At 26.8% G+C, this 21,816-nt stretch overlaps 1 protein-coding gene across 1 annotated transcript in view; it reads left to right on the top strand.

Moving 5' to 3' along the window:
• The window catches only part of LOC105846200 (uncharacterized), a 108,791-nt gene that overhangs the window by 52,348 nt on the left and 34,627 nt on the right, over positions 1-21,816 (top strand). Inside the window, exon 6 of the mRNA XM_065807657.1 lies at positions 20,070-21,816. This exon is cut by the window's right edge and continues 769 nt beyond it. Coding sequence (XP_065663729.1) covers positions 20,070-21,816 — 1,747 coding nt within the window. The remainder of the gene's footprint in view (positions 1-20,069) is intronic.

Genomic DNA, 21,816 nt, shown 5'->3' with positions numbered 1-21,816 from the left:
CTAAACTTTTTACAGTTCTGTCATTTGAAATCAACTTTTTTAATTAAGTTTTTATAAATATATATTTTTTTCATAACATAAGATATTCAGTTAGGGAAATTATACAAAAAACCCGCGGAAATTTCCCAAAAAATGAGAAAAAATAAGTTGTTTTGCAAGTAGTTGGTAAAATTTTGATTGCAAGTAGTATTAAAATATTTTAAAGTAGATTTTAAACATTTTAGAAAACCCTCCGTAAAAAAACATTTTTTTGCTATGTGGTTGCATTTTTCCATAGTAACTATAAGTTGCAAATATAATATTTTATTTTCAGAAAGTTGCCTTACCCTGTTATTTGCTTTTACGTTCAGTAAAAATAAAATTAATTGTTGTCCCCTTCCCTAAAAGAAAATGCGCATTTTTTAATCTCCAAAATAGTAGCTACAAGTTACATAAGTTACTGAAAACGATAAAATTGTACTTAAAAAGATTTGTTGAATATTTACAGTATTTTACAATTTTTTTTCCTCTAATTCAACGATGTAATTGGTTAATGGAAGCAAGTGCGTAAACTGACATTATTTTTGAACTTTAAATGTTTAAAAATGCACTTAATAACAAAAATAAAGATTCAATTATTTCTAGGTCATAATTTCCGCCTTTATCGGCAAATATGTGTCTTTCTGAGATACCGTATTTTTTAACTGATAATGAGGAAATATTATGTGTATATTTTATGATAACCATACCTAAGCAAAGTTTTATTATTTTTTTACTGAATATTTCGATCAGCTATTGGGCATTTTGTAACAGTTATGGAAAAATTTTTTTTAAGAAAAACATAGATTGTAGAAAAGCCTAGATGTCAGCAAGTATAAAAGCAGTTAAAAAACCATAAAAGAAAAAATATTAAATCCATACTAAACGATAAAATAAGTTTACTTGCAACTTTTTTTTTTAATGTGCTTTCTAATGCCATTTTTTAGATAAGTTATAAAAATTTAGTACAAGTAGTGCACAATAAAAATTGTTAACCTTAAAAAGAATTAATTCTTTGTCTTAACTTTTCCGTATTAGAGCATTTTAAACAATTGCATAAACCTAAAGTTGATAAAATTGATTATAAAATTTTGCTGATTGAAAAACCACAAATAAAAGTTGACAAAAATAAACGTGTACTTTTTTCTTTTCGTGGGTCTTTATTTTTTTGTATTTTTGATTAAAATATTTAAAGAATTCCTAAATACTACAATGATCAAACAGTTATTTTTATAACAAAGTAATTATCTTTATAAAAGTATAACGCTGTTGTTATAAAATCTTTCTTAAATTTCCGGAGATTTTGAGCGAATTTCTGCAAATTTTGAACTCTTTTTTTAAATAATGAAAAGACACAATATTTTTTTTGTCAGAACGGCAAATTCGTTTTACTTTTATTTGGTTTTGTTTTTAAACATAATTATAAAATTAAAATTAAATTTAATACGAGTTACAAAATAATCAATTAAAATTAAAACATAATAATAAACGTACCAAATTACAATAAAATTAATTATGTAAAAAGAATAAAAATCAACAAAATAAGTAAGAATAAACCTTTTATAAATGTAAAGGCAAAGTTATTAATTCATATTACAGTACAATCTCTCTAATTCGAATCTCCTTAATTTGAAAACCTCCATAATTCGATTAAATGTAAAGTTACTGTGAAATACGTTTAAGAAAAATCAACTTTCTATATAATTCGAAAATCTCTCCAATTTGAACTTTTATTTTTCACCATAAAATACGAATTAGAGAGATTCTAATAAAAGTAATACGTAGTTCAAAATCGAAAATTTGGCAAAACAATTTTATTCCAAAGGTGTGGTGCCCGATAGCCGATACAAAACTGATTAAAGTTCGTTTGGCAAAAAGGTTCATTTAAAAAATAAATATTTCTCAAACTGTATTTGTTGATAGTTTTTGGAGTAAACTATCAACAATTGTTTTCGAAGACAGATAGGGACAAGTCATTTTTCCACAAGTATATAAAGCGTAAATATTATATATAAATTTAGCTCGTATATTTAAAATTTTCTTTTCAATAATAATAAATTATTTAAAATAATGTTTTGTGTAAGAAAAGCGATTTGCAAAGCAGATCAAATGGATTGTATGTTTCTGACGGCGATAAGACGTTTCAACTTACTTTTTTCTGTACTACCCCAGGCAATATTAGCATAAGTTAAATAACTCTGTATAATAATAAAGTTTGATTAAAATTATCTTATTGAAAAAGATTCGTGCTTTATATAAAACTCCTATTTTATTAAAAATTTTAGTGCTTATGTAATCGATATGATGATTCCAAGTGATGTTTTAATCAAGAAAAAAACACCTAAAATTTTTGTTTTGGAACCCCTTTTTTATTTCAATTTAAGGTAAGTTTGATGTCAAAAACCGCTTTTTGGTAAGCGAATTCACTTTGTTTTATTAAAATTTAGATATAAATTATTACACTCGAATTAACTCGATACCTGGTAAGTTCTTGGTTCATTATTTTATAGAGTTCAAAGATTTCACTGTTAGTTAAAAATAAGTTAGTATTATCAGCAAGCACAATACTTGATAGTTTAGAGGTTTTATTTAAATCATTAATATAGACTAGGATCCGTGTAAGATCCGTGGTTCAAACCCCACCTCTGGGCAAGTTTTGCTACACCAGTTGGAAAGAAGGCGTGAACTTCCTAATAAATGCTTTTTTGCGGTACTCTGTGATAAGATTATAAGGACTTATTGGGGCACCTTAAAAAAATAAGGGGCTCCTTAAAAAAGTTATGGAAAGGAGTGGATCAATAATTAAGCGTTGTGAGAATCAACATCTTATAGAATGACAAGTGGTGTGTAAGTAACTCGTAGGTCTGTAAGTAACAGAAAAGCAAGTACGGCATATATTGATCAAGAATTCCACATTGAATTACTTGAGTTACTATTTCCAAATTCAGATTAAAACTGTATATCGTTGTGTCATTAATTATTAAAAAAAAAATTTTTGACATAACTTTGTTAATCGTAATTTCTTAGATTCGCAGAGTTGTCGCCGACTTCTTGCCCAAAATCATATTATCTATTGGGAGTAGTTGCCTTCCTATCAAGAACTTGGTCAACTTAATGCCTAAAGACTAAATCCAATAAATGATAGTGACTTCCTATATACTGAGGTATAGAAAAACCTTTTTTTATAAACTTCTGTTGCATCGGTATAGTAAGTCCGTTTTTCACTCCATTATTGATACTTGTGGTATCACAGATTAAGAATTTAACATTTTTCCACAAATGGTATTGCTCTAACACCTCACTTTCAACAGTATATTCACAGTCATTAAAATCATAATAAAAGGGTTCTGGGTATTCTGATATATTGAAAGTATTTCAGATTCTACATTTTTATTTAAAAAGGAAAGTTCATACGTACTGCTGTTTGAGATATTTTGCTGTCAACTTTTGATAAACGCAGTTAAGCTTATATTGTTGTTGCATAGCAACTTCTTTTTATGATTTAATCTGCATTTCATAAAATATTATATCTTTAGTTGCCAATCAGGAACCATCTGTTATTATAATATCCAATATATTTGCAAATTTAATTTGAGCCCATTTCTTAAGGTATTTCAAAAAGTTATTATATTTTTTAATTAATGTATCAATCTTACTCTCTATTGAGCTTTGTGTTATAAGGGGAAAATTTAACTTTTCTCACAATTTCGATAATTCAGTAGCTATCACTTCAATTCTGAAATTTCTTTATTTTTTATCTTTTGAAAGAAATTGATACATTCAAATAATTACTATTTCGTTTAGCATTCTATATCAATTGTTCGTAAAATTACTAGTACTAGTCAATTGTTGGTAAAATTTCTAAACTAGTCAAATTTCTAAACTGGTAAAACTAATATTTAATATTAGTCAAACTAATATTTTCTGAACTAGTCAAACTAGTAAAATTTCTAAACTAGTCAATTGTTGGTAAAATTTCCATTGTAAGACACTCCTTGTATACTATTGGTTTACTATAGTTTTTTCAAAATGTTCAAGAATTTTTTCCGACATCATCTTGACTCATCATATATGACATTTTCTAGTAATTTGAAAGAAAACACACAAAAAACAATCCCAGATATGCAACAACTGAATGCGTAAACAGATAATACACCAAATAGAAAATATTAACAGAGAGTTAATAGTTTCTAAAAAACTAAAATTTGCTTGTAGTGCCGCATTTCTAACTAAATGTTTCAATCTGTTTCCTCGGCGAGTTTTTTGTATAAAAAAAGAAAAATGTACTATATATCATTTATTTTTATTATTATATGTCACTACTACTTCTTACTACTCATGACCGTGTTAAAGTTAAAAAACAATTGCAATTGTCATAAGCCTAACATAGATTATCATATTACTTTGTAGGAAAGGCAATTAAGTTAAATAAATATTTTCATAGTTTGAACAATTTTATAAAATTTTGATAGTATGAGAGATATAAAATTTTTTAAGCTTAGTTTTAAAAAGATGCATATGGGTAGGTCAAAGAAGTAATTCAAAGAAGTAGGGATATCAAAATTAGGCAAAACAATTTTATTCCAAAAAAGGAATGTACAATAGTTAATGCAAAGTTGGTTAAAATTTGTTTGACAAAAGTGTTTATATAGAAGATTTGGTATTTCTCAGATAGTATTTATTCGAAGGTTTCATGGTAAATAGATCATTAAAAACGGCAGGAGAAAGATTATTGCTACATATACATACAAAGCATAAAATATTAAAAGTCTTGAGTTTGTAAATGTTTAGTATTCTCATTTCAGAAAAAAGCTGTTTAGATTGAGAAAAACAATCAGCAAAATTAAATACTCATATTGCATGTTTCTGACGGCGATAGAGAGATTGTAACTTTTTTCAATGCTTGTCAAGTTTTGCATAATTCATATAGCTATAAATAATGCATAATAATGTTGGGATGAACCTCTTTTAGTTATATAGATTCTGGCCTTATTAAGAATTCCAATATATTGAAAACCTTAGTACCAACAAAATAAATATGTTTCTTCCATGTGATGTTCTTATCAAGGAATAAACCCAAAAATTTTGTATTGTAATCTTTTTATTTCAATTTTGTCAATAAAAATATTAGCTAGAGCTCCCCAGCCCTAATAACGTATATCAAGTAAATAAGGTTTTTTTAAATATCGAAAGAAAGAGGATCCGTTTAGTCTTGTTGATATATAAAGTAAGTTTATTGCAATTGATGTTTTGTTTTTTTTTATTTGTTTTTTTTATTGAAGCTTTTAAATTTTTCACTTATAAAGTAAGTACTAAATAGTTCATAATTATTGTTATTAGATAAAAATAATAAGTGTCACCCGCAAACACTTTGCAGGTTCGAAAATTAATGAGAATTATTAATGTAGATTAAAAAAAGATGTGGCCCAGAATTAAATTCTAGCGGACCAAATGAAATATCTAAAACATTTTTTGATAAGGGCTGTTACAAGAAACGAACTATTTTTGGTTTGTTAAATAACTTTTAAACCATTTTAAATTACACAAATCACTCCATAATATTTAAGTTTATGAATCAAAATGCTGTGTTTTACTATATTAAATGCTTTTGCTTAATATAAAGAATACATAATGCAAATTGTGAATTTTTGAATGAGTTAGAGATTTCACGGACAAACTCGATGTTGCATGGTTATTAGAACTATTTCTTTTTAAAACTAATTTTTATATAAAAAAAATTTGGTTAAAATAGATTTTATGCTTATTTAAATTGTCTTTTGTTAAAATAAGATTATAATCTATTGTACATAATTTTTTTTAGACTTTTTAAAATGTTGATAAAATAAACTTTGCCGATTTGGATATTTTTGGCTATTTTTAACATCAGATTAGAAAAAACTAATTGATGTATTGACACAGTGGCGAACTGGGCCGGCCCGACATTGGGACATTTTTGTCGATTTAGAGGGCTGAGGCCGTTGATATGTAAACATTTGAATCATTTCTTCTAATTAAAAAGTCAATCTGTTCAAAGTTCTGATTAAAAGTTTTTTTAAAGTAAATTTTTTTAATGTTTAATGATAATAATTTGCAGTTTTTGATGCTTATGGCGATAGAAAAGATATTTTGGTATGTTAAACAATGATACAATAATAGATTAAATAAGAGAAAATGCTCCAAGTATTTGTAAATATTTAAATGGCTAAGAATCTTTTTTTTAATTATTTTTTATTAAGTTTGTATTTATATGTAGTATTATGCTAAAATGTTATTTTATATTATATTGCTTTTTTGAGGCCGATTCACTTAGGGTTTCACGGGTCGCTCTAATTTGCCAATCCTCTCCTCTATTGACATCTTGAAAACTTTAAAGAGAATATCTTTTAAATATTCAACGCATTTTAAAACTATGTTTCCAATTATTTTTGAAGCTCTAGTGGCTTTGTTTTTTTTTTTTTGTTAATAGATTTAAATGACTCCTAATACTCTTTAAATAAAAACTCAGATAATTCATAAAATGGGTCCTTGGAGCAAATGCAATCATCCATCGGTGTTAAAAAGTTATTGAACATAACTTGCATATTAGGAATTTTATTTGTCAGTTTGGAAACGATGTCAATTAACATCTTATTAGACTCAATAGACTAATAATCTAGGTTAAAAAACATATTTGTTACCTGAGCAAGTTTTTTTTTATTTTTAACAAATTTATTTGAATATTTTGCGCTTAGAGTCCCCAGCCGGTGTCATGAAGTAAATTAACCCCCATAATAAATTAACTCCCGTTGCGTACAAAATTACCCGGGGAGTTATTCTATTTCGAAATAGATTAACTCCCCTAAAATAAATTAACCCCTGTCGGCGAAACAAATTAATTCCCCATTATATTTTAACTCCCTTGGAACAACTTATACGAATTAAAAAAAAACTGTTTTAACTTGATGTTTTCCAAATGTGTTGTTTTTAAATCTGTTAATAAGTTATTAATATGGATATTAATTATATTTCTACTTTTATTATATCATATATTAATAGTGGCAATATATATATATATATATATATATATATATATATATATATATATATATATATATATATATATATATATATATGTATATATATATGTATATAAATAAATGTATATATATGTATATATATATATATATATTTATATATATATGTATTTATATATATATATATATACATATATATATATATATATATATATATATATATATATATATATATATATATATATATATATATATATATATATATATATATATATATATATATATATATATATACAGTCACGATCAAAAGTTTGGAACATTTTATAAAAAACAACAATTTTTTATAAAACCATTACAATTGACAAAAATAATATCTTTGAAACAGTAGTAAATGTTTGTGAATTGAATAATTAAAGTTAATACTTACTATGATGTCCTTTAGCATTTAAACAATTAGCTAAGCGAGTAGGCATAGAGTAAATTAACTTTCTCAAATAATTAGGAGTCATAAGTTGAGTCCGTACCTGCCTAATTTTTTCTTGTACATCATCAGAAGATGAGGTGCTTAGTTTCTGGACTCCATTTTTAAGATGATTTCAGCACTTTTGAATAAGATTGAGGTTGGGTGACTTACCAGGCCGGGGGCCAATGATCTCAGCCCCATTCTCACGTAAACAACTGCTTAGAAGCTTGGCCCTGTGAAAGGTGCTCCATCATGCTGAAAACTGTGGGTATTTATGATATTCATAAAAATTTTAGGTTTTTTTTTAAGTATTTGAAGATAAATATGGCTGTTAATTGTGGTGTTAAAAGACATAAACCATAAACCACCACTTTGATTTGCTGTAATGGCACCCTATATCATGATTTTAGGGCAATTTTTTACAGTAGAAAGCAAATACTGGGGGTTGTATCGTAGGCAAGGTGGGCGTCTCACTCTTGTAGAATGGCAACCAAAATATTTGATTAGTGATTTGTTGCTAAATATTACTTCCTCACAATCTTCCGCTGACCAGTGCTTGTATTTTTGACAGAAGGCAATACGGTCTCTAATATTTTTTTGAGAAAGGCAATGTTTTTTTTTTTCAAAACATGACTATTTTAAGTTAAACTGTTTGCACAAATGGCTTCTAATTTTCACAACACTTGGTGCAACACCATTTGGGATTATCTAAGATAAAATTACAGAAGCACTGGCAAATGGATGTGCTTTTGCATAACGATGAATGCAGTTATTTGCCCTTTGAGTAGCCATCTTTGGTCATCCAGATCTAGCTTTGCTTATATAATTACCAGTTTCTTGATATTGGTTTAATGTTTTTATAATGTAGCTATGTGTTACATTAAAACGTGCAGCAATAGAGGTCAGGGTCAATCCTTGTTCACACAGAATAACAATCTGAGCATGTTATTTTGTTGCTATTTCATTAGTTTTTTCAATAATTACTATTTGATTTTTTGCTAAATTAACAACAACCTATGACTAAAATAAATTCAGTGGTTTATAACATAACATTTTGCATGTATATAATAATAATACTCAAAATTTTCAATGTAAAAAAGTATTTTCAAACAAATAATTCAAATTTTCTGCTAATTTTTAAATGTTCCAAACTTTTGATCGCGACTGTATATATATATATATATATATATACATATATATATATATATATATATATATATATATATATATATATATATATATATATATATATATATATATATATATATATATACATATATATATATATATATATATATATATATATATATATATATATACATATATATATATATATATACATATATATATATATATATATATATATATATATATATATATATATATATATATATATATACATATATATATATATATACATAACAGCCCCCGTAACGTTTAGATTAATGGAGTATGAAAATAAAAACGACCTGTGTTTTTTTATCAGTGTATTTCAACAACCAACAACAACAACAACGAAAACAAAAAAGCTTTTAATTTTAGCAATTTAGAAAAAAATGTAACAGTTTTTGAAAATGTTAATTAACAAAAATCACAAAAATTGCTGGGGATATACTTTTGTGGTACAATTTCTGCAGGTGAATCATTTTTTGTTTCAACAGTCTTGTCAACTGTTTGAGCGCTTTTTTTTTTTTAGTTTTTATAACCATCTTTTTTGCCAGTTCCGCTTTATATGGTGAACTGGTGAGTATAGCTGTTTTGCCCTTTTGGCATCGTTTGCGAGATTGCTGAGTTTTCTCATTCGAAATACTTACAATTTCTGCAGGTGAAGCAATTGTGAAAGAAGCCATAGATGTCGAAGACAAAGTTTTTGATTCAGAGCAAGATATCAGGGATAATTCTTGTAGTGAAATAGTTTTTTTTTGAGACTTGGTAGTAAGGTTCGGTGTTGCTGAATCCATCTCAGGAAATGACCTGTTGGTTGTTTCTGAAGAATCAAGTATCCAATCATCAAAAACTTCAGGATTAAGTGGACTTATTCCAGTCTTTCTAAAATAATTCACAGCTGTCAACATGTTTGCAGATTTCATATAGCTTTTCCAAATAGTTCTGGAATCTGATATTCGGTCACAACTCTAGGATAATGTGTACGCAGCCAAATACAAACTTCATTCGAATAGTTACTACTAAATGGTGCCATGAAGGGGACATCTAGTGGCTGCAGACGGTTTAAATAATGTGGTGGAAAGCAAATAACAGTAACAAATTTTCACGTGCTTTTATTATGAACTCTATATTTTTTGTATGTATTGCATGACTATCTAATAATAGCAGTACAGGCCTTTTTTTGGATGGCATTACAAAGGACATAAAATGGTCAAACCGCTTTAAAAATAAATCTGCTTGCATCCAACCACTAGGGTGATATGATGCAATAGTACCCAGATAAGCTTTTTCGTTAATATTAACATTCTTGGGAGCATAAAATATATATACATACTGTATACTTATAAAATATATATACAGTATGTATATATATCTTATATATATATATATATATATATATATATATATATATATATATATATATATATATATATATATATATATATATATATATATATATATAATCTTTGTATTATATTAAATATACACACACACATACAGATACGAACTTCAGTTTGTGCAATACTATTACTATTGTTTTGATCTCTTTTATATATATATGATAAAGGCTTGTCAAAAATAAACTGTTATAAAGTAATTTTATTCAACGCTCACTAAATACCCTGCTGTTAGATGATGAGGAGCTTTGATTAAATTTTAAACTTTTTAGAGGATAATAGAGGATTTTAGATGTAGTTTGTAAAAAAAGAGGACTATAAAAGATTTTAGAGAATCTGTGGTCACCCTGATTTTAAATGATGTATGAGTCCAATACTGTTCTTGATTACCTCAGCATTATTTTGTGTATTCTATCTTTTGAAGACATTCCACCAACTAATTGTAATTGATTTATCTGTAAAAAACATGAAGTAATTCTAATATTATGTTTGTGGAGATATATTATATTGGGGAAACAACCACCCAAGTAGAAACCTTAATGAAAAATTAAAAAAAAAAAGATATATATATATATATTTACCCAGCGCCGTAACTAGCTTTTCTAGTGCCCTGTGCAAAATTTCATTTTTCGGCCCCCTAAGCCTAATTTTTTTTTGGAAAAATTGTAAATAAAAAATATATTTTAATTTATTATTTTTGAAAATTTCTTTATTAAAATTGCACTTTTCTCGCTTTCATTTGCGCAAATTCATTTATAACGTCGTCATAAATAATATCTTTAACAATGTTATATTCAATAGATATTATTGAAAGATTAGATAGTCTTTCTTGTCCTTTAGTAGATCTTAAATATATTTTAATCAATTTCAATTTACTAAAACTTCTCTTACATGACGCAGTAGTAACTGGAAGAGTGAGAAATATCCGGATAGCAATATTAATATTCGGATAAGACTCAATTAAGTCAAAGTCATGAAGTGCTTGCAAAATATCTAGTGGAGTTGCAGTTTTAATATTAGGTATTATTGTCGATGCTTCAAATTTAAAGCTTTGTATCTCACAGGTGAACTGGTACATATTTAAATCTTTGCTATACTTAATTGCTAAATCTGCAGCCGACTTTTTTAAATCCAAAACGCTGGTCGATTCCAAAGACATACTATACAGAAAGGAAAAATCATATAGTTCGCAGTTGCTCATAACGCCAATCTAGCTGAGACAGTAAAGTATCAAAAATCTTGTAAATTTGCATTTTGAACAAATGTTCTGGAGTCATATTACTTCCTTCATCTGTTTCCTCATAATTTGCCATTTTCTTAACTTTTTTCTTGCGTTTATAAGGAAACCCAGCCTGTAAATTCATTGTTTCAGCTAAATTCTTTGCTTCCTGAAAATTTTGTTCGAAATCTGCTTCTCGTAGTCCTTGTAATGTACAACGTAGTGCATCAATTAATTTCGCTGCATGGTCTATCGATATATCTTTTCGTTGTAATGCCTTATTTGTTCTGTCAATGCATTGTAGAATTTTATTCCACATAGAAAGGCTACAGATAAATCTATAATTAATTAGTAACAATAAACTTTTTGCATTTGATATAGCTTCTGGATTTGATAAATCATTTGAAATCATTTGTAATAATTAGTTTTTTTATAGGTTTTTTTAAACAATCTATATTTAAATAAAACAAACTTACGATGTTTTTATAAATGAGTATATTTTAAATTCTAATTGGAAATTATAAATTGTAATAATGTGTCATTAATAATGTGTCATTAATAATGACAATAAGTTTTTTTATGTTGCTTTGATTAAAAATGAAAATTGCTTCACACATTTTTTAAATTCACCACATTACTACACACACAATACGTTTTATTCTATTGCCCACCAGATATCGTTGATTGAATTCGCGCCAAAATATTACAATTTGGAATTGGAAATGAATATAGAAATTTTAAATTGCAGTATAGAATTAAGTAGCACTGTATTGAAATACAATACAGTGCTACTTAATAGGAAAAAAAAATTTAAAAAAATTAAAACTAAAATTAATAGAAGTATTTATTAATAGAACAAATAATTTTTCGTCAGTTTAAAGTTCCATCTACGGGCCCATTGCAAGTGCACCTGTTGCACCTGCCTAGTTACGGCACTGTATTTACCAATAGATTTGATCAATGAAAAACTGGAGGTCAGGTGCATTTTATCTAAATCTTTGATAACTGAACCTGTAAAATATAATTACTAATTTATGGTAAAAATTATAAAAACATTTTTATTTTTAGGTATAAAAATTGAAATATATATAACCAAAGCACATAAAAGTAATACCTATGTAATATGTAATAGTAAAAGTAATACTTGGGAATTAATCAGGAAATTCTCTTTCTTTGTTTTCTTTTTTTGTAAATCGACATTCTCATTATCATACTTTTTCTTTTGTAGATGTGAATTCAATGTTTTCACAATCCTGTTTGCTATCTTTGGGATTGAAATAGTTTTATATTTTGTATCAACAAAATAACTCTTCTGACCACATTATTTAAAAAATAATAATTGTAATATATTGATGTAATACCTGAAGAGAGTTTATTTTTTATTTGTGGAAACTTAAGCCAATTCTTCTCGGCATTTTAGTGCAGTCAATGCTTTTGTACCTAGAGGCCAATAAACAGTTATATCACTGATCCAATTAGATGGAATTACACCTTCTTCTCTTTGTAAATCTTCATTCCAAACAGCTCCTTTCCACATATTTGATTTTGAAAATATTATATGAACTAATAAAAAAAGGAAGAAACCATAATATAAGTGTACTAACAGACCTAGTTAAACTACCTAAATCTTGACATTTTATAACCACGATACTTGCTAAACAATAATATTAGTAGACATTATTAGCAAAGATAGGATTTTCTTTATTTTATAAATCTATTATATTTTAAATTCATTTTTATTAATATATTTGTTATTCTATTACTATGCAGAGTTCTGAATATATTGTGTTTAAATAACTCAAGGCATCTAAGGAAAATAATCAAAGAATCCCAGGTTGCAAAAATATAAAGAAAACATCTCAATTAATAATAAATTATCATTCAAACAATTTTAAATACCAAAAAATAACTTGTAACTTACTTTTTACTCATTTTATAAACATTATATTAATACCAATTTTTTATAACACATTATTTTTATTAAAAATAAAAATATTATATCCGTTCAACTTTTCTTATTTTACTTAAAACATCAACTCAATCTTAGGTTTTTTTCATAATTGAGTTTTTTTTTTTGGTAATTTTGAATTAAGACTGAAAACAAAATACTACTAGATAACAAGAAAGTATTTCTTCATTGAAATATATGTAAATATTTATACAATTAATCTAATTTCTTTCCTTTTTCGCCACCTTTTCGAAATGGATCGTATTTTAAGAAGTCACACAGAATGCAATCAATTAAAGTTTCAGTTGCTCCATCGTACTCAATGGAAGAAGCTGTAAATAAAAATGAAAAAGTTTTATATATCTTATAAAGGTATACTTTTCATAGCACCATATAAATTAGTGCTCTTTAAGCATATTTTTCCACCTGTCCCCTTCATATTCATGGAGGCCATAAAAGCGTTGGAAAATATTCTAAATTTTAATAGATAAGAGAACTAAATTTAACTATTTGAGTTAGTTTTAGTTCTCTTATCTATTAAAATTTATGAAAAGTTAATATTAATACTAATATTAACTTTGTTTTATTATTTAATATAATTTATTTAATATTAACTCATTATCTAAGAAATTTTTTTCTAAATAAATTAATCCTTAAAATTCATCAATAATTAAAAATTACTTTGATTACCTCAGCTTTTTTTCGTGAATTCTGTCTTTTAAAGATAATTACACCAACTAATTGTAATTGATTCAACTAAAAAAAAAAAAAAAACGTGTTAAGCTAATATTATTGTTTGAAATTTAAATTATCTTTATATAAATAATTATATACTTTTAAGTGACTGATGTAAATGACATTTAATTAAAATCACTTTTAATCTTTTCTGCTAAGATTTATTAATAATTTTAGTCCTGCTCAAAAGAATTACAAAAATGTTGTTTTTATATTGTCCTGGTCATGACATTAAACTGATCTTATATTAGAACAGGCATATTTTATAGCAAAGTTTAAGACTTATCTTCGAGAAGGAAAACTTGAGTATAAAACTCTCAATTTCATCTTAAGAGGAACTTGTAAACCTGGTCTAGTAATTTTCTGGTAGTATAACAAGAAAAAAAAAATCAGTCCTGATCTGAATAACAAGTAAACACCAGGAATGGCATCTGATTTTAAAAATTGGCTAACCTTACTCATAATGTATTATCCTAACCTCGCTCATAATGTATCATAATTATATTAAAGAAAATGAAACTGTGGACATTAAACAACAATTGCCTTGAACCATTGAAATTATACTACCAAATATGAAGCCATTGTTCTAATATATACAGTTATAAGTTTTTATAAGTTTTGACATAAAGCTGTAGACTGAAACTAAGAGATATAACAATTTAATACAATACTTTTTAAAACTCACCCATGATGATTGTGTTTTTTTTGTCATCTAATATCTTGACCACTTCATTAAATTCAGCTACTGTCGAAATAAACGTTATTGGCTTATAAATTCACTATTATAAGCAGGCTTGGTCACTGTGTTTTGGCTTCGTAGCTCATTTCTTATATCAGTAAGTAAATATAACACTCTCTTTGAAACTCTTTAAATTAAAATAGTTTCACAAAACAACTTTTGTTAAATATTTTTACAAACCTAATAAAGTTAAATTAAAATTCACTAAAAAATAAATAATAACATACTGCTTTCAGCCATAGAGAACTTATCAACTTATCTAATTTTGGTACTTTGTTTCCTTCTTTCTTATCCTCATTCAAAGATAAAACAACTTTGCTTAAGCCTCCAAAATCAGTTAATGACAGTAACTGATTTTAGAGACTGTTACTTTGGTCTTGAGAATGGTATACAAAAAGCTGTTTCGGCAGATACCAGAAGCCCTCTGCTATCAGTATAGCTAACAGCTCATTTACACATTCACGTGAACAGCAGTGCCCTATTGCCATTTCGCCAGTTTATGATTCAGAGAAACATCGTTTTTTTCAATTTCTTCTGAGAAAAACACAGTGTCATTGTTACTTTGAGACACATAATCATAAAGAAATTCTTCACTTTCATAATCGCTTTCCAAATTTTTGTCTTCTTCTACTAGACCGATGTTATTTGTAAATTTTGAATTTTCATTATTTTTCTTGAGTTTTTCTTCTTCACTACTAGAAGATGATTCTGCCAGAGCTAGAACATTAGTGGCATTTTCGCTAGTTTCTTAAATAAGCCATTAACTTCTTTCATCGTAAATCAAGTAGAATTTTGAATACTAAATAAAACCTTTTTGAAAATTCAAAATTTCACACATAAACAACTGTGTGTTGCATATTATACTAAAATATTGATTTAATTACTTTTTTGCTTTCACTAATTTTACAAAATCAACGTGCGGTCTTTTTATAACTTTTTGTCAATGTTGGTTTAACGTTGAATAAACGTTAAATAAACAACGTTTAAACTGTAACGTTGTTTTAAGGTTGAGACATAGTTGAACAAAGTTGAAACAACGCTTTAACCAAAGTTCAACGTTGAAATAACGTAAAAATGGCGGCTGGATCATTCTTGACCTTTTCAATTAATTTTGAGCAGTATATTCTTATTTAAGTTTTTTGCGAATTTTTTTTAATATAAATATTAGTTATCTTTGTATAGTTTTTTGGTTAAAGGTGTCTTTGTTTTTATATAGCTTATATACAACTTTTCTTTGATTTTAAATAGGGATGTATCGAATTTTGGTCTGAACAGAAATTTTGGTATTATTTATATATATATATATATATATATATATATATATATATATATATATATATATATATATATATATATATATATATATATATATAATATATATATATATATATATATATATAAATAATATATATATATATATATATATTTTTTTTTTTTGTTATGTATTTTTTGTTCCATAGTATACATTTTCGTGATTACATAATAAAGATTCGTTAAGATTGAATATACATATAGATATAAAAAAAAAAAAAATTACAAACATAAATAATAAACGAACTTCTGTAATACAAACTGTAAGAAGAACGCGGGAAACTTGCAGAAGACCAAAAGATCTTATCATCAAGAACCGCTTTACATTGTCATACATATATATATATATATATATATATATATATATATATATATATATATATATATATATATATATATATATATATATATATATATACATATATATATATATATATATATATATATATATATATATATATATATATATATATATATATATATATATATATTAGGCCATGCCAAAATATCACGATTTTCAGAAAATGAAAGATCGCGGTATAAATACCTGTTCTATACATAAAAAGAAGTATATAAACCAAATTTGACCTCTCTAGGACCATATTTAGTGCTGGAAGATGATTTTAGGTTTTACGCAAATACGAGAAATAATTGTTTTTTTCTGAAAAAAAAATATTCTTTTTGAAAATGAAGGAAAAAAAAAGTTTGGAAAGGTATTTTTTAGTTTAAAATCAAATATTGTTACTATAACAGACTTTTTACAATTTGGCCTGTGCACTTTGGTCAGCTTCTAATGATATTAACGCCCTGTGCTCTCTGACAACTAGCAGTACATCTTGCGTTTTGTCCTCCTTTAATGCCCTACTGATATATCTTTGTATTAGATTGATATTCCGCTCTGCTGGGTCATTTGTAACATTTAGAGATTTAACAAACTCACAAAATGATACATAAGAATCATTTTCCTCCAGCTTTCCAGCAACTAAATCTGTTTTCCAGGTAGGAATTTCGTCCTGTGTGCCTAGAACAATGAACAGACCCCAACTTTCCTCTGTAATCAACTCTGTTACCTCAGAGGTATGTAAAACTAGGACAGCATCAGGTTTACCATTGGGAATAGTGTTGATATCTGGTACCTCAAAGGTCAACAGCTTGTCTAGAACTGCAAGCTTCTCTTCAAAATCTGGATCTGCCAGTAATAACACAGCAACCTTTGGGGCAAGGTACCAAGAGTGCTGCTGAAAAAATTTCAGAATAGCATTGCCAATTTTGACATCAAACTCTTGTTGTATAACATAAGCTGACTTGAACGACAGGTAATCATTCTTAACAGCAAATTCTGCTTTGTATGAATGTAAAAATACCATAGAGCATAAAAAACTGCACATATAAAAGCTGACTTTTCCAGGTGAGGTAACTTATCTTTAGGCAGAAAATCTATTATACCTGATGTCATAACATTAGCTAAATTGTAAAGACTGTCAGCCATGAAACGAGCATTGTAATTGGCTCCTGGTTGATGAATTTTAAAACCATTCAGCTTTGGTGATTAGACATTTAAATAAAATGCAGCATACTTGACTAGATGATTATAATCATCTCTTGGAAACACTTCGTGATTAAGAGCAAACTTCAGATATTCCTGAGCTTCCAGGTAAAGTTTATGACGTTCAGATCCAACTTCCAGATTCTCCTCATCAAATTTCTTAAACTCAGACAGGTCAGCTTTTTGAATTATAGCGTGATATACTTCCCAGTCCTTCTTGAAATCTTTATAGAACTGTTTATCTGGTGCAGCAGTAACTTCAAGGACAATTACAATTGCCTTATGTTTTGCTATTTCAAACATGTGATGTCTGCATAAAAGCCAGAGAACAGATTTTCCCAAAATATAGCACAATCTGGTTATAATTCCTGCATGGGCTCCTGTATTAACATTGGTAGTATCTGCAACAATTGCGAAAATTTCATTGCATATTTCAAAGGACTCAAGTAAGTTGTGAATAATTTCTGTTTCATCAACAGCTTTGCCAGACTCTGCAGGTAAAACACCAGGTAAGAGATGGTTGGAAGCTGAGTGTTTGGTAGCTGTAAAATTGGGTTAGTTAACAGATATAATGGTCGTCTGACAATTTCACTTATATGCGCATTTTTCCTCTTTTTCGAACCCATTTCTTTCTGAAAAGTTAATGTTGTTTTAACTATTTTTAATTATTAAGCTATAAGAAATTATTAACAGTTTATAATAGATGTGTCATGTAGTGATTGTAATCTTAAACTAAACACAAAATGGTGCAATCTTGTTATTTAGCCATCCTTCACGTAATTTCACCATACTTAGCGTATTTTCGTTAAATCCTGATTTCATCTTCTGGCACCTTGAATTGAGATAGAACAATAAAAATTCATATTTTTTCTTATTTTTATGTATAGAATAGGTTTTTAAACTGCGACCAAAAAAATTTTCTTTGTTCTTATCAAATATATATATATATATATATATATATATATATATATATATATATATATATATATATATATATATACGTATAGAAAAATTATTTTTTTAAAAATAAAATATTTAAAAAATTTTTACGTTAAATTTTTTTATTATAATTCTATTAAAGTGTAAGATAACAATTATACAAACATGTATCGTTACTTTTTCTTAATATTACCACGTTTATTGCTAACGCAACGTTTGAAATATATATTAAAGTATATTAAAAAATAAGAGTTTATCTAAGAAGCTAGCAGTGAACAAATTTAGAAAAAATCAGTAAATGTTTATACTTTAAAATACTGTTTTAATAGTTTTTTTAAATCCATTTAAGTTTTTAAGGTTAATAATATTTTGATTAAGTAATAAAAACTTATTCCAGATATGAGGTGCACAATAAGTAACTTTAATTTGCACAAGCTTAGTTTTGCATGAAGGCTCAAAAAGGGTACTATTTGTGCGCAACAGGTATTTATACTCGGGCTTTTGTTCATAAAGACTATAGAAAATTGAAGGAGTTTTTTGCATTTTACTATTATACATAAGAGTTAGAACATTATATATATATTTAGTTTAAACAATGTTAGTAAAGACATCTGTTCAAAAAGAGACTTTGTGTGCTCGTTTTTATTTTTAAAATTAATTACTCGTATAGCATGCTTCTGTTTACGATAGAGAGGTTCTAGTTTGCTTTTATAGGTACTTCCCCATGCAGTATTACCGTAATTTAAATAACTTATATATATATATATATATATATATATATATATATATATATATATATATATATATATATATATATATATATATATATATATATATATATATATATATATATATATATATATATATATTTTATATATATATATATATATATATATATATATATATATATATATATATATATATATATATTATGTATATATTATGTTGCCACAATACTGAAGTGCAGGCTTTCACTTACAATCTTGAAAGTAAAAAATTACATAAATATAGTTCTCGTTCCAGTCGGAATTTTCAATAATTTTGCTAAATCCTGGGCCTGCCGGTATTCAAAATTTCCAAACTGGTACATCCCTAATTTTAAATGATTTTTTAAAGACCTTCTTTATCCAAAAAGTATTTAAGTTTTTTTGGTTTACTGTGTTTTCATTGATAGGAAAATTTGCATCAAAGACAGAATAAAATGTTTTTATAATGTTTTCATCAAGTTTATTTGCGCCGTCGCAAATAAACTTGATGTATGTTTTCAATAACTTATTTTTTTTTGTGTATTGTTTTTGTGTATTAGCTTTATTTAATAAAAAGCTAACTTTAAACTAATTTAATATTATAATACTATAATTTATATAATGTTATATTCAAAACTTATTTAAGAAGGTCTAGTTTTCTTAAACATCTTTTAAATTTGTTAATTCTCGTTTATCGGTATGTTTGTCATTGACGTATTAAAAAAGAAAATGTCAATTATTTTGAAAAAATATCTGTAAATTTTTGTACTACTTAAAATATCATAATTATGAAGTCGTTTATTTTTGAACGCTAGCGTTTTTATTTAGCTTCAAACGAATTTGGAATTGTTCGATACAATGGCAAACCCTTTTGTAGTATTGGATGGAGTAAAGAGAATTCGAAGGTTGTATGCAATATGTTAAAAAAAAACTCGATCGCTATGACTGTTAACGCATCTCTTTTCACGGAGATTAAATATTTTGACTTTAGTAATAACATAGTCTGCAAAGGAAATGAGGAACTATTGCACAGTTGTTCTTTTTCTAAAGACAAAGAGAGCTGTTTTGAAAATGGCCAGTATAAACCACCAGCTGCCGTTCATTGCGGGCTATACACACCATATTCAGTTGAAAATGGTAGAATAAATATCGAACATTCAGGGTTACCACGTTGTTATAGAAATGATGCTGAAGCAGGAAAAGTTTGTACAAAACTTTTTCAAGACTTATTTGATGTCACTAGCTTACATGGCAAGGTTGTGGAAAGTTCTCGTAAAAAATTAGCCGCCTATTCCGTCTTGTATAAAAATCAAGGCTGCGTCAAAAAAATGGATTCACATCAATGCGAATATGATGTTATTCATGACTGTAAACACCAACAAATTCAATGTAGCACGTGCTTTAAAAAAGAATTAAATGATATAATTAACAAACTTAAGTTTAAAGGATCGAACAGTAATGTAATTAAATCACTAAAAGATGCCTCTGATAAGCTACAAACATGCGGACGCTGGTTTAAAATGAACTGCAATTCTAATTATAAGCTAGATCCGAATCTTTGTTCTTTGCACAGTGTTATTATAGAAGCAATTCGCATTTTAAAAGAGAGTATTAAATCAACTACTTCTATAACGTTGCCTGCAAAATGTGATGTTCAGGAATATCTTAAGTATGATTTTCTTAAAACAAGTTTTGATGACTTACTAAGCAATGTTCGTTCATCAAGAGAAAGCATTGGAAAGTATTTCAATGAGTTAGCAAGTTTTGATGGTGAAATTGCAAAACACGACATTGCTTATGCACTTGATGAATGGAGAAAAGCTGAACAAATAATCAGTGAAAAATTAAATGGACTACATTATTCATTTATAGGTTTGTCCGGTTTGGGTAATGGAGTTCAATTAAATAATTTGATACAAGAAACTGCAAAGTTAGCCGTTCAAATAGCTGGAAGTTTCAATCCAATTAAATGGCTTGCCAATACTGATGGGTCAATAAATGGTATTATGGAATCAACAACTAATATAGCAAACCTTGGTGCAGATTTAGGCATTGGTTTTAAAAATCAAGCTTTTATTCCAATTTTAATTGAAATACTTCGGAAAGCAACAAGTAATATGGAAAATAATAAAAATGTATTTACTAGTATTTCTAATATTTTTAAAAAAGTAACTTCAGAAAATGCAATAACTCCAGAAGATAGCGCCATATTTTTAGAGCTTTACAGAGACTTTACCCCTGCTATCAACAATGAATTCATAGTCAGTGCTTCGGTATATATTGACATTTTAATGTATACTTTTTCTCAGAATATTAGGGATTCTTCATCAATTGTTGGCGCAGCTCTACAAGTACAAGGAGATGATTTAATAAACAATGTAACTATGTCAACCAAAGTTTTGATGGGTCAGTTTGAAGTAGTTGCTGAGAAGCAGTTTGAAATAATGGAAGCCTTTGCAAGAAGTGCAAAAGCTATGATTGCTAAAAAAAGTGCGCAAAACATAATTAATGTAAAAAATAAAGTTTCTGATTTAGACCCTGATTTTCAAAAACAACTTTTAGATATAAAAGGTAT

This window comes from Hydra vulgaris, chromosome 10 (genome assembly GCF_038396675.1).
Source record: "Hydra vulgaris chromosome 10, alternate assembly HydraT2T_AEP".
NCBI lineage: Eukaryota > Metazoa > Cnidaria > Hydrozoa > Anthoathecata > Hydridae > Hydra > Hydra vulgaris.
Note: the sequence above shows the minus strand (reverse complement) of the source record. Positions and strands in the feature narration are given on the sequence as shown.